We start from the raw sequence: 14,057 nt of genomic DNA on the forward strand, positions 1-14,057 counted from the left end.
CACAGCAATAGCCTAGTGTGGTGTGTGCACCCCAATAAATAAGTAAAATACGAGTCATTTTTTCCCCAATTTTGAATGTGCTACCTCACAAGACATGCAGGTCAGGTGAATTGAAGATCCTAAATTGCCCATAGGCACGAGTGTGTTTGTGTGTAGTATGGTATATGATGTATATGATCTAGTAAAAAGATGTATATGACGGAGTATATGATGTATAGTATGTATATGATGTAGTTAATAATGTGTATGTATAGGATGTATATATGATGTGTGTGTATATATATATATATATATATATATATATATATATATATATATATATATATATATATATGTAGTATGTACAGTATATATGATGTAGTATGTATATGACATGTACTGTATATGATGCTATGTAAAGCCCTTTGAGACTTGCTTGTGATAAAGGGCTATATAAATAAACAAGACTAGACTAGACTCGTAGTCATATTGGATGATTTTTTTTGGCCTTGGGAATTTTTTGTGATTTCTTTCACATCTAATTATCATCAGAGATAAACTGTCAGCTGTCCTGCAGTTACAAAGAAGTGTGTGGCTCTAGACATTCGGAGTAGGTCCTGACAAGCAGCTAATCAATAGCTTTCTGCACTTCTCCTACCGAGCAGGTGTCCAAGATCTGACACTTTACATTTATATTCTAGCTCTGTTACTACAAATGAACACAAAACATCAGTTTAAACCTTTCTAGAGACAGACCCTCGGCCCAGCTTAGCAGTAGTCCGACCCCCCAGCTGATACAACAGCTCACCTCAGAAGGCAGGGTGTCGTCGACGAGGATGTTTGGTCCCGTGGTGTCGGGTCCGAAGGCCCAGATAGACCTAGCGGCCAGCAGATCCCAGTCGTACTTTGTCTGGAAAAACTCTCCCAGCTTCTTCCTGCCATGAGGGAACAGGACAGCGACTGGTTGAAACAAGGTTAGGACATTACAGCGGTTGGAACATTATGGAGATTGGTGGATAGGGGGGCAGAGGGGTTAATGGAAGAGGAGAAATAGAGCGAAGGTTCAGTTTAATGGTGTGTGAAGAATGTCACGTCTCTGGCATTGCTGCACCATGCTGGCAACGCTGAGCCCAGATGGCCTCACAGATGAGCTGAGTACTGAGAGCAGGCCGCTCACCGCCAGAACACAAAACCCTGCATGTTCTTGCATGTAATGGGGATGGGGAAATTGAATGCATGCTTCAATGCATAGGATAGGATCAATACCAAGGATGTCTATTTAGAGAGCATGTATTTAATACGATGCACAGAACGGTTATCAGGCTGTAAAAGCATCATGTCCATTACGCTCGTCTCAAATATAGAAATGTTCTACATCTATCATTTAAAAGAACATTTTAAACAAAGACTTTGTTTTGTTCGAGTTTTGTTTTACCAAAAGTGTTCACTTCAGTTCTGAACATTCAAATCAACATTTGATGGACTGTGTTGTTGGTTGATTGACTGGATTCAAATTATGGCACATGATGTTACACTGACCGCATCTGTAGCATCCTATGGTTTTTAAGCAGCAATGTCTTATAGAAGTGTGAAACTTAAAATTTGGTGAGGATCCATTCTCGAAAAATGATTAAAATAATATTTTTCCTGCTTTGATTTCAGTCTGACTTTGAGCAAAGTACGTGAGAGCCAAATGAACAGAGCACTAGAGAAGACCTAATTAAAACACTACTGTTATCAAACTGTGGCACATGGTTGTCAAATCCATAACTGAAAAAGGAACTGCAACAGGCACATCAGAGTAGACACACCTTGTGGTCTATGAAAGGTAACTAGTAGAAAATTAAGTTAACACATCTATGGATTCAAATGTATATTACCTACAATTCAAGTTATTGCACTTTTTAAATTACTACTTCGGCCCTGGGCATCACAGAATTCCTCCACCTTCTCCAATGAAAGAATTTAATTAAAGAACCAATTGCCATTCCTACATGCCTGCTCACCACTAATGGAGGGATAAATAGCAGTGAAACATAGAGATATTAATAAGCCTTGTACCAAATCAGAGCAAGGAGGGAAACGGGGTAAAACTACGGACACATTCAACATGAAAGGGAAAACACAGCTTGACTGACACGGCCATTTCGATTAATTAAAAGATCAATAAATGTTGTGTGAGTGTGTGTGGACACGCCTGGTCACGCTGCTAGATCATACCTGTTCCATGTTATTTGCACCACTTCGTTCTCGATGTCCTCAGCCAGTCCCTTCTCCAAGGGCTCTGCAATCATCGTGATCTTATTCCTGTCAATCAAATCACACAGCTGTCAATCAATCATTCGGGGACGGGGGGAGCGACTCAGCCAGAGGGAAGGACTGACTCGGGCAGACACAAGTCAGTACACAAATTTAACTTCACAACAAGAAATATAACATCCAAACTTGCAGTCTAAAAAGCGGTCCATGTCAAAACTTGAAAAGTCTGAGGAGCAGATTAAGTGTGGGAAGATGATCTAAGCTCATTCTACATTGCGTTTATTGTAAGTCGCTCTAGATAAGAGCACCAGCTAAACGCCAAAAATGGAAAGATGTTATGTTTGGCACGCACTTCTTGTTTGGCGTTTCAGCAAAGCACTTGAGTGATGATGTCTCCACTACTGTTTCACAGAAAGTCACAACTGGGTCAGCAACCTGTGGGGGGAAGATAAGCATAATTACAGAAAAAACCCATGATTTATTCCAGTGCAATAACCTCAGGTCAAACAACTTTTTGTAATAATTGCCTCTTAAAAGCTTTACGTTTGTGCACTTTGTGTGCTGTTACACCCTTGAATGTACAATAGGTATTAGGGAGATTCATTGAATACCTATGGTGTATTATTGCGTATTTACAATACTATTCCATGAGTTAACCCACATTTTAAAATGAGAAAGCAGTGAGAAAAATTACCTTGATGTCGATCTCGGAGTACATCTTGCGGAGGTCATGCATGACACAGTCCAGGTAGAGCTCTCCTGTGCCCAAGATGACATGCTCTCCAGACTCCTCCACCTGAAAGACACACACACATGGTCAGTCATAATCTAAGCCCATCAGTAGCTGCTGAATTATTGCTTAAAAATCAGTTCTTTTGTAATGGTGGTTTTGGATTTGCTTTGGTCGACAAAACTAATTTTGAGGGCTACTGGGCAGACTAATTGCACAAAATCTACTCTCCCTTGAGACTTCAAACCTAGAAGCACACAATGGTTTATTTAGTTTATACTGCAGGGATTTTACGAGTGTTGGGAACCTAACATAGCAAGGACTTAAGATAGACCTTAAGATACCAATTTGTTTAGATTAACATGGGGACCCATTTGAGCGAGGGTTGACGTATGTACCTTGGTGGTGAGAGAAGGGTAGCTCTTGTTGACCTTCCTCAGTCCGTCCAACATTTTGGGAAGCTCGGAGGGGTTGACGGGCTCCACGGCGATCTTGATGACTGACGCCGTGTTGAACTTGAGCGGCCTGAAGATCTGAGCCTGGCACAAAATGTTACGAGAGTTGAATCCCCACTCTTCCCCATAAAGTAATGTTTTTCTAAGATCTCAAAAGGCACTTCTATCTTTTTTTTCTCCTCACCTCTTCATTCCCTCTGGGCTCTGTGATGGTGGCGGTCTTGACGATGGGCTGGTCGCAGCCCTCGATGAGAACCCAGTTACCAGCAGGCACTCGGTTCACTTCAATTTGGTATCTGAAAAGGGTGGAGGAAGGAATGGCAGGACTTGACGCAAACAAACATCACTTTCTATTACTAGAAACAACAGAAAATCAAATCTGTCTTGAGTGTACCTGGCCACTGAGATCCAGAGGCGTCCCACGGTGCAGACCTGGGAGTCCTCCTCGTCTTCAAGGGTGTAGTTCTCTCCCAAAACCTTGACGGGCTGGCCGGCCTGGATGGTCCCGCTCAGCACCCTGCCAAACGCATGGAACTGAACCCCGTCCTCGGTGCTGTACATCTTGGTGGTGTGGCACATCAGAGGACCCTGAGGGCGAGGGAGGCGAAGGAGGAGAGCGGGAAAGAGGGATAAGAGAGAGGGATGGGAAATAGGACAGGAAAGTCTTACCGCTGGAATGTAACATTTCTTCTCATACGACTTTAATAGGGCTTAGGCAATAAGACTTTAAAAAGGGAACTTGGAACATTGTGATCAATGTCCTTCATTGTCTTGTAGTGGCTTTTTTAACAGCTCACTCATTTCAAGCCAATTAAAACAGCCTGCTGGCTTAATTTGCAGGAGCAGCTGGAATGAAACTATTGATTTCCACTAGAAACAGATTCCACCAATTAGCAGTTAAGTCAGTGGATCTGCTTCTCGCCAGCCCATAAACCAGTCTGTTGTTCCCACTCCGTCATACTCACATCAGGGTCGCATTCTGCCATGGCCTCCCCCAGGTCTGAGTCCAGGCCTCCTGTGTAGCTGTGCTCTATCTTATTCTTAGCGCCCTCTTGTGGTGATGGGATGTGATGCACGCACATGTCCACAAAGCCTGCGGGGAGAGTTCCATGCTCGACTTCAGATTAATTTATCACATTTACCAAAACCGTGACCATTTACCTTCAGTTTGCAATTATCATTATGAGCAGATAATCGAGTAAAGCACCAGGCGGATACGGCGCCTCGGGTAGACTCTGCAGCAGTGAGTACAAAGGGGATTTAAGACTGGAAATTTAATGTTTGTATGTTATGTTATGTTTAAATGATATCTATAATATATTTGAATAAATGTCTCAAAATAGACGGCAAACTTTGAGGCCCTTTTTCTCAAACAATTCTATACACAAAATATGACAATGGGTAGATTTAGGGTTAAAGATAGGATTATTTTGGCTGGTAAAAATGGTTCTTGGCAGATACATGTTTTAGTTTACCAGTCCTTGGCAAGTAAGCCAAAAAGTTGTAATCACAGTTGTAATGGCCCAGGGAGAATAACCATGGAAAACGTGACTAACAGAGATCTAACAGAGCTTTCCGTGACGGAGCAGGCAACTTATCGACGGGGGACGTACCAGTGAACTCTCCAAAGAAGCGATTACAGACAAGCCTCAGCAGGGGTCTAATGTTGAGCTTCAGCTCCTCTTTGGTCAGGTGGATCCCCAGCTCATCCAGAACCCTGGGGAGAGAGGTGTCCACATCCCCGACCACCTGCAGAGAGAGAGGACAGGGAGAGTTTCAGTCATACAGTCACAAAGGATCCTGACAGATTTACCCGCTGTGTATGATGTAGGATTTATATGAATAAAACGTTAGACATGTCAAACCTGCGAAAGGATCTTGTAGAGGGGCTCCAGGACGAATTCCACAAAGCTGCGCTGGGAATTACTGTTTGGAGCTTTCTTTGTGAACTTGCGCCTGAACAGAGAGGAGAAAAGCCGTGAAGACAGAAATGATGGGTTAGAAGAAAGAGGGGGAGGGAGAAGATCGCTTAGTATCAAATAATAATATCTAGTGATTCTGTTGGTGAAGTCCAAAACAGCTACTCACGTTTTGGGGTTGAAGTAAATGTCTCCCCAAAGCCTCTTGGCAAACTCATTATAGTTGATGTCACCTGCAAACCCAGGAGACAGGAGTTAGCCTTTACCTTGTTTCTCATAGTTAAAACTGATACAGTTTTGCACATAACTGCTCAGGGTATAAGGTGAGGGAGGGTGTGTCCAGTCCAGTGCTTATGAGCGTGTGTATGTGCAAAAGATTTGCCTCACCGTAGGTGTCCGAGTAGATCTTTGCGAAGGACCCGAGGGTGAAACAGGTACTGTACTGGGAGCTGGCGAAGCACACATTCCCAAGGAGAGGAGACACCACCAGGTTCTCATCTGTGGAGTACGTGCTGAGAGGGAAGAGAAGTGATCGGTCACAAACAGGGGCATATGTTTTATCTCAGATTGTGTCACAGCTCTTGGGGCCATTCGATATACAGCAACAAAGAAATCAACGTGGGTGGTTAAGATAGTTTCTCATTGCATAGGAAATTAAGTGTACTATATCATACGAAACTATTAACCCTCCCCAGGCTCTTAGTTGTGGATGCAGTGGGTTCTTTCAGTATTACCTGAGCAAACCATTGACCTCATCCACAATGTGGCGTAGTTTATAGTAAGCGTCTGTGGGAGGCAGTTTGAGCTCCCCAATGAGCCGGTCCACCTTGTTGATGCAGATGGTGATGGCCAGACGCTCCTGGACTGCATGCTTGATCAGACGCTCCGTGTTCAGCATCACCTTGACAGACAATCACACAGGACTTTGTTATTATGGGAAGGCTGAAGAATCAACATGTGTGGAGGGGGGGGGGGGGGCGCGGGGTTTGCGAGAATGTGAAAAAAAAGGAAAGAAGAGTGACTCACTCCTTCCGCCGCATCAATGAAGAGGACGATGCCGTCTGAGATCCGGATGCCAGATGTGACCTCGTCGGAGAAGTTCACGTGGCCTTGGAAGGGGGACATGAGGCATTACGTCACTTTCCTCCGTTCTACACCGAAACCCAAAACTGCATTCGCCAAACAAAGATCCAGCCAACACACAGTACCTGGAGTATCCATGATGTTGAAGAGGTAGGATTTGCCTCTGGAGTCGGGCAGGACCATTGTGACAGGGGTACTCTTGATACCGACTCCTCTCTACGGAAAAACACGAGGTAAAAAGTCACCATCTGCAGCCCTGCTCTTTTTTTAGGCAATCATTTTGCAGGGCAATATCAATCAAATAGAGCAAGGACTCAGGCCTGGATGGAAGTTATTCAGCCCGCCTGCCGTATCCCACAGTGTAATGTTCACCCAGCATTTCCAACAGTTGTCAAACTGCTTTGAGTGCATGTTGACATTGGATGAGGGAGAGGTAATGACTGATATTAAAGCAGAAGCCTGTCATCTATCATTAAGACAAGGGTCTAACATTCTCTCTTTCCAGGACTAACTAAAGTTTTGAAATGTTAGTTTATTAATTTATTCATTCTCTCATTGTCCATGTTTCCATGGCTACAACCTTTTGGCTTTCCAGGATGTGTGGGAACACCACGCAATGTGCTTTAAGATGCAGTGGAAATGCAGTGGGAAATTATCATTATGCCACAGGTCAACCAAAACACTCACCTCTTGTTCTGTGAAGAGGATATCTGTGTATCGGAGCTGAAAGAGAGACAAAACACCCCGTCAGTCTCTGTTTCCATATAAACATTGAAAATAATGTCTGAGGAACCGAGGTTTAAGGAATTTAATGTGTAATAAACTACAAAGATGTAATTACTGGAAACAGTACTCACATCCACGTCATCTCTCTTCCTGATCTCTGGGTGCGTCTGTTCAATCAGGCAGTCCACAAAACAGGTCTGAATGGAATAAATGAATTTGTTAGATCCCCATAAATTAAGCATAAACCTACAGTGCAACCGTTTTACTAGCACATGCCCCAAAAAATAAGCTAATGCTGCCTAGGAAACTGAAAAGGTAGCACATGTGTCATTTCCAACTTTCACACACACTTCAAATTTCTTTCCTGTCCTTCTAAATTTTTCAACTTAAGAAGAACACATGTGCTCCTTGGCAACATGCCACTGCAGAGGCAGCAGCGTCTCCAGACAGACAGACAGACAGACAGACAGACAGCTGATAAGGCGTGGGCCGGGTCCAGCCCTGCAGAGGCTCTAGGCGGTGTCTAACCTTGCCGTGGTGCAGGTGCCCACACAGGGTGACGTTACGGATCAGCTCTGGACTGTCCATCAGATCAGCGAGGAATCTGCAAAGAGGAAGGAGGGATATGATAATGACTATGTTTACATGGACAATAATAATCTGATATTAACCCAAGTAAGACAATAGTAATAGAATAGAAATTTCCATGTAAACGGCATTTGATCTGATTATCTTAACCCAAATAAGGTTATAGTCGTAAGCATGATCGCATTAAGACATGGAGTATTCTGATTTTAGTCGCATTATTGAAGGGCATTTTAGACATGTATACACCTTAATCAAACTATTACTCGCAACCCATGTAAACAGCTTTATTGGAAAATTGTCTTATTTAGAATAAGGCCAATAGTTGGATTATTGCTGTCTAATGTAAACCTAGTCACTGTGAAAGATGTACTACGACAATTCAAATAGAAAACACAATGTGAATGGAAGAAATATAATGGGAAATACAGGAGCCAATACAAACACCACTGTTGAGTGACATTCTGGATAAATATCTGCATCTTCAGACTGCAAACAAAGAGCAGGAGTTCATATCCAATAAAAAAAAAACAAGCAAAAAGTTGATTACATACTCCATATCATAAACAGTGGCGGGTAGCTCCTGCTCCATCAAGGTGAATTGCTTATTCTTCACAGGCTTGATGATGGGCTCTGGTGGGAGCGGAGAGAAAATATTGTCAGTATTGTGTGCTGCAGTGAATCTCTTCAAAAAATATTGTCAGTATGTCTACCTTAACATTAGGATTGGCTCTGAGATATTAGCATTCATCACACACCAATACAGATATGTTAGTGTATGCTGATTGAATAATAGCATTCTATGTGCTTCACTGTAAATCTGCAAATGTAAGTCACACTTTTCTCTGTTTCTGACCTGTGAGAGGTTGTGTGTCTTCCTCTTGGACGATAGTTTCCACTTCGGGCCCATAAACCTCCTCTGCTGTCGGATAGTACTTTTTATCCTCATGCAGGACCACCTCCATGCCCGGGACATCGTCATCAGCATCAGCGGGGTCATCATCATCATCTTCATCAGCCTTAACAAGGAAAGTGTTTTATTACTGTAAAAATTTGTGCACACACACACACACACAGCACAAACAGTTATAATCAGGGAATTGTCTGTTTGTGCTGAACTCGAAGCATACCTCATCAACATCTCTGTCCTCTGCCTCCAGGTCATCATCGTCATCAGAGTCCAGCTCTGGACCGATGTAGTTTCCAAACTCATCATACAGATCAGCCTCCATCTTGTAGAGAGCTGAGAGAAGGGGTGAAAGTTTGTTTATTAATGGTTATTTATATGTTAGTGGGTTTCCTAACATTAGCAAAAGCCAATATAGTAACAGAGTTCAAGGCCACCAGACAAATGCATGACACACAACTGAAATACTAGTCCTGATATGTGCCTTTTTCTCTGGTATGTAGAGAACATCACCCCAAACTCCATGTAAAAAATCTAGCAGTTTAATGTTGTCTTATACTTATTGTCAAAAGTACATAGCTTGCAGAACATGACTTAAGACGTTTGAGAATGACTAGTAGCTAATCTTCAATTCGGCGTGCATCCAATACACAGAGCAGCGATTAGCAGCGAAGATTTCACTTAAAAACTTACAATCTTATTCACCAAAATACACCGTGGTGGACGGTAACGAGCAGTGTGAACCAATTCCACAAGTGAACTTTTATTTAAATAAGTGCTACTTATACATGGGTCACTTGTATGCCGAATTTCCAATATTAGCAATATTAAATAGCCAGATTTTGTAATGAAGTTTTGCGTGACGTTCTTTCTATACGAGAACAGCACATATGGGGGATAGGGTTTAGCTAGCATGAACTAATTTAAGACTCAAGCTAATGCTAACTTTGTATTTGATATATGCACCACCACACTTCAATTAATTTACAGCTGTTTTCCAAGTACAGAAAAGTTGAGACTGACATCTCGAACGCTTAGGATCGTAATTTTTAGAAGCACACTGTTTTCAATGACTCTCAACTGCTTTTCTCACGTTAGCAAGGTGACTAGCATGCTAGCTAACAAGCGCTGAAATGAATGACTTCAAGGCGACGTTTGAGTTGCGTTGTTGCCGAGTTTAAACGCTGTAACGATATCTTTATGTATTGGACTGCAAGATGAAAGATGCAAAACACACTCACCTGGATTTCGTTACAATGTAGTTATCCAAATATGCTTTCAAAACACGGGAAAAGTTGGGTGTTTATTCAAAATATAAGATATAATTTTCCAAATACCGCCATGCGCACGAAGCACTAGTTCCGGCTTCTCTTACTCTATTCGTTTAATGGCGGTTAGCATCCAACTTTGAGACTCACTACCGCCCCTATTGCTGCGGCATGTGGACAACAGATACGTTTCGGTACACAGCATAATTACCCTTTTCTTTCATAAAAGCAAACTAAATCCTATCACAAATCCTAGCATTTCCAAAAATTTATTTTCCATGACATCAACAGCTTTATCCCTCTCACCCAAACAAGAACTGGAACCCAAATACCAATACCAAATTTGAAGTAGGCCCTATATGTCAGTTGTGGGTCACATAATAAAATTGGATGACTGAAGGACCCTTGAAGGTGTTCTGGCAATAATATATGTTGTAGGATTTGCCTATATTGCCTATAGATTTTTGGATTTGCCTGTATTAGATCTCTCTCTTTTGTGTGTGTGTGTGTGTGTGTGTGTGTGTGTGTGAAACGAAACGCTTATAAACAGTCTACGTGCCTAACAAAATTATATATAATATGCAGGCCTATATATAGATCTGTGTCTGTGTGTTTGCGTGTGTTCAGTCTGATTTCATATAATTTAGTCTGGTAAATTTAGGTTTGGTTTTTAGTTCAGTCTACATTACTCAAGTTTAATTTAGTCTAGTTAGTTTAGCTGCATGCAATTCCCACAGTGCTGAACATTGAGAAATAGTTTCAACTGGCCAGATCAGGGCCAGCAAATGCATGTAAATGTCTAGAAATGTGGGCATTTTCAGAGATAGAAACTTAGTTATTGGCATTATTGACACATGAAATAACCATTTTGAAAAATCAAATTTGACCCTCAGGTGAAGATCTATTTGTAGAGCATTACTAGGGAAACCAAATGGGAAACCAAATATGGAAACCAAATGTCACATGGAACCTTATAATCCCACGGTCCCAAATTCTCTTTTTGAGGCCCTTCAAGCCTTATCGCTCAATGTTAGCCTTACTTCAGAAACTTTTTTAATTCATCATTACACATATAGTTTACTAATTTGTATAAATCAGTGTTGACTTCTCATGGATTCCAGTCATTGTCTTATGTCACTTCACTAGATCATCCATCTGGCATTTTTGCACGACATGTGGAGGAACATAATGGGATAGAGCCAGATGAGGCTTAGCCAAGAAACTATTACCTTCAGACCCCGGGGAAGAGGGGATGTGCATCTTATCAGACAGTGGTAAACAGGTAGATTGGCTGGTGGTGGATGAATATGTATAATAGTATTAAATGTTCAGTGTGAAATGTGGCCTGCCTTGGCTAGCTGAGTTACAAAAGGCAGCATGTTATATATAAGAAACATGCTTTCTGAATTGATCTTTGTCAGTAATGTGTAATGAGGAGGCTTGACAGTAAATTCAGACACAGGCAGCATTTCAGTTGATGGCTTTATTCCTGCTGGTGTTAATAGATTCCTCAGTAGGCCTGGCCTACAAAGTAACAACACAAAAACAGACGGATAAACAAAGTAACATACAAACATACACATTTAAACATACTCATACATTTTCAAATTATATATTGATTCTTCTCTGACACGTTTGTTGATATAAATACTGTAGTTTGGTCATCTTTGGGCTTATTGAAATCCCCACTGAGTATTCAGACCTACCATCAGATGCAGTGTTACTCTAATTTAATTTACGTAGTTAATTTAAGACTTGACATTTAAAGAAGTGCAATGTATAAAACACACCCTATTGCTCTCTCTATTATTCAATAGCAACCCATCAGTTGGTTGTCATTATTATTGTACATAACAGTAAGGACATAATTTATTTTTGTTTTTAACATATTAAGGCAATTAACAAGGATTATTGTCCTACTGACCCAGTTTAACACTTGATAAAAAGTAATGAGGGCTTTTGCCGAAGCATATGAGGGGATCTTCACTTCTTAAAACAAAACAAAATAAAATACACTCACTATCACCCTATTCCGTTAATGATTAGGCTACCATACCCTTTTCTTCCAGGATCATTCTGTATAACATAGCATTGAATTAATCAGTAGGCTACTGTCCTGATACAGTGAATAACAGTGACAGCGGCAGCTGGCCGGTCTCCATAATAATTAACCTGGTGATGGTTGTTATGCCTCTCTGTCTGCAGAGTGACCTCTGGACCAAAACGTGAGAAGCTGGACTGAGACACGGGCTGGATGGCACAGAGCCAAGCCGGGGGAACAATGTTGTTTATTCACTGAGCAGACAAGTTTATTGTTTTATAGCTTCTGAAGTGAGTGTGATCATCAGCTTGTGAGGCTATTGTACCTGAGAATATAGCTCGAAGTTTCTTGATATGTGTGTGTGGCAGTGTAGGTCTACATTACTAAATCTGGCCCCTTTATCCCCTATATATCTCTCTCCTCTGTGTGTTTCCTCCACCTTCACTTCTACTCTGCCACCAGCTTCCTGAGTCGCTGCACCACCTCCTCCGCGCTGACCCACGGCACCGTGACAGCCTTGAACTCCCCCGGCATGGCCTCGTGGGTCTCCGTGATCAGCCGGTGCATGGGGAAGTCCCGCCGCGGGAAGGCCACGTCCCGGGGCCCCAGGGCCAGCGCCGGGCAGAAGCGTTGGCACCGTCGCCCACGTAGAAGACCCTCTGGTACGGCCGGCCGCGCTCCTGCGTCCTGCGGGTCACGTAGTCCCGCACCACCGCCTGCTTGCACATGTTCTCGGGGCACCGCTGGCAGTCGTGGGAGTGGAAGGGGCGCAGCACCAGCCGCCCGTCCCTTGTTGAAGGTGGCCGGGTTGGTGAAGACCCTGTGGAACAGCTGGCGAGCCCCGCCCGGCGGAGCCACGACTCGATGAAGAAGGAGTTGGCGTCGGACAACAGCACGATCTCAAAGTCTGCGGCGGGGCGTGCGGAGGAACTGGAGAGGGTCGGCATGCCCGGCGTGGCGGGGATCTTCTCCATCACGGCGCGGATGTCGCTCTCGGTCACGCCCTGCTCCGCCAGGTAGGCCAGCACGCGCTGCATGTACTCGTTGTAGCGGCCGGGCTGGTAGCTGTCCTTCAGCCAGCCCGGCAGGTGCTGCCCGGGCGGTCTGCACCACCATGTCGTCGCTGGTCTCGTCCACGATGGTCTCGTCAAAGTCGAAGAAGATGAGGAAGCGCTTGTCGGAGGAGATCTGGGCCGAGTGGGAGGCCATGTTTCTGAACGTCTGGATCGCGGGGGTTCCTCCTCGCCTGGGGGATGGGGTGGGACATTAACAGCAGTTGAAGATAGAGTCCCCCATGACTGACTGTGGCCACACCTGTTACTGTTGCCAAGTGGCATCAAAACACTCCACTCCTGCTCCCCCGCTCTCCAGCATCCCACGCAAGGTGGAGGCTACCAAGGTTGGCCTTCTGGGAAACATTAGTGTATAAATAGACAGGGAGGGGGGGGGGGGGGGGGGGGGGGGGGGTGATGGAGACAGAATCATAGGGAAGGATTTAACATGAGAAATAGACAAAACTACTGAAATAATTTGGATATTATCAGAATACGAAGAGGGCATGGGAAAGACTAGCGAATAACAGCCTGCAGCCTTTTTCAACCTGGAGGAATCAAGAGCAGCATCCAGCAGGCGGGTGGGGTGGGGTGGGGGTGCTGTGCCACATCAACATACCCCAACAACTAGGGGTGACAACTATAAAACTATTGGTGAAATGTGATTATAACATTAACAGGATTATCCCGTTTACAGCCCCAAGGCAACCATGCTCTATGCCCCCCCCCCCCCCCCCATGTGCCCTCCATGGCCTGTTGGTAATCCAGACGTGATGAATAAACACAGTGGCTCCTGTGACCTCTAATTCAAAGGTCAAGCAAGCAAGCAAGCAATCAACCACAAATGACATGAACTGATTAAACCCTATATAGCCTATAAAACAGGCATAGCAGGTTTATAGAGGATGCCTACAGCATATTCCGCTCTGTAACACTATACCTTTAATAGTCGGTGTGTCAGCAGTGGATCTCTGGTCTCAGGCAGCACATTACCCAGATCCCAATCAGGCTTCAAGCTGTAATGCAGCTAAAGAGCATGGGGGGAAAAACGAG

The 14,057-nt window shown here is 43.6% G+C and overlaps 1 protein-coding gene and 1 pseudogene across 1 annotated transcript; both read right to left on the reverse strand.

Moving 5' to 3' along the window:
* Positions 1-787: 787 nt before the first annotated feature.
* eftud2 (elongation factor Tu GTP binding domain containing 2) lies at positions 788-10,021 on the reverse strand (the record flags this gene model as incomplete). Its single annotated transcript, XM_071513897.1, has 22 exons — positions 9,885-10,021; positions 8,867-8,979; positions 8,593-8,755; positions 8,291-8,369; positions 7,680-7,755; positions 7,283-7,348; positions 7,113-7,148; positions 6,551-6,641; positions 6,369-6,451; positions 6,077-6,243; positions 5,730-5,854; positions 5,512-5,575; positions 5,289-5,379; positions 5,037-5,172; positions 4,389-4,516; positions 3,818-4,011; positions 3,608-3,719; positions 3,367-3,507; positions 2,933-3,034; positions 2,591-2,673; positions 2,200-2,286; positions 788-914 (listed from the first exon to the last, which is right to left on the reverse strand). Coding segments are annotated over exons 2-22 (2,253 nt in total), but the record flags the coding sequence as incomplete, so codon positions are not given.
* A 1,358-nt stretch (positions 10,022-11,379) lies between these two features.
* On the reverse strand, positions 11,380-13,248 carry LOC139639749 (probable phosphatase phospho1; annotated as a pseudogene).
* Positions 13,249-14,057: the final 809 nt, after the last annotated feature.

Source organism: Centroberyx affinis, unplaced genomic scaffold (assembly GCF_046629955.1).
Source record: "Centroberyx affinis isolate AG114_WGS23_722 - 3 ecotype Tasmania unplaced genomic scaffold, CSIRO-AGI_Caff_v1 ptg007622l_1, whole genome shotgun sequence".
In the NCBI taxonomy this organism is placed as follows: Eukaryota; Metazoa; Chordata; class Actinopteri; order Beryciformes; family Berycidae; genus Centroberyx; species Centroberyx affinis.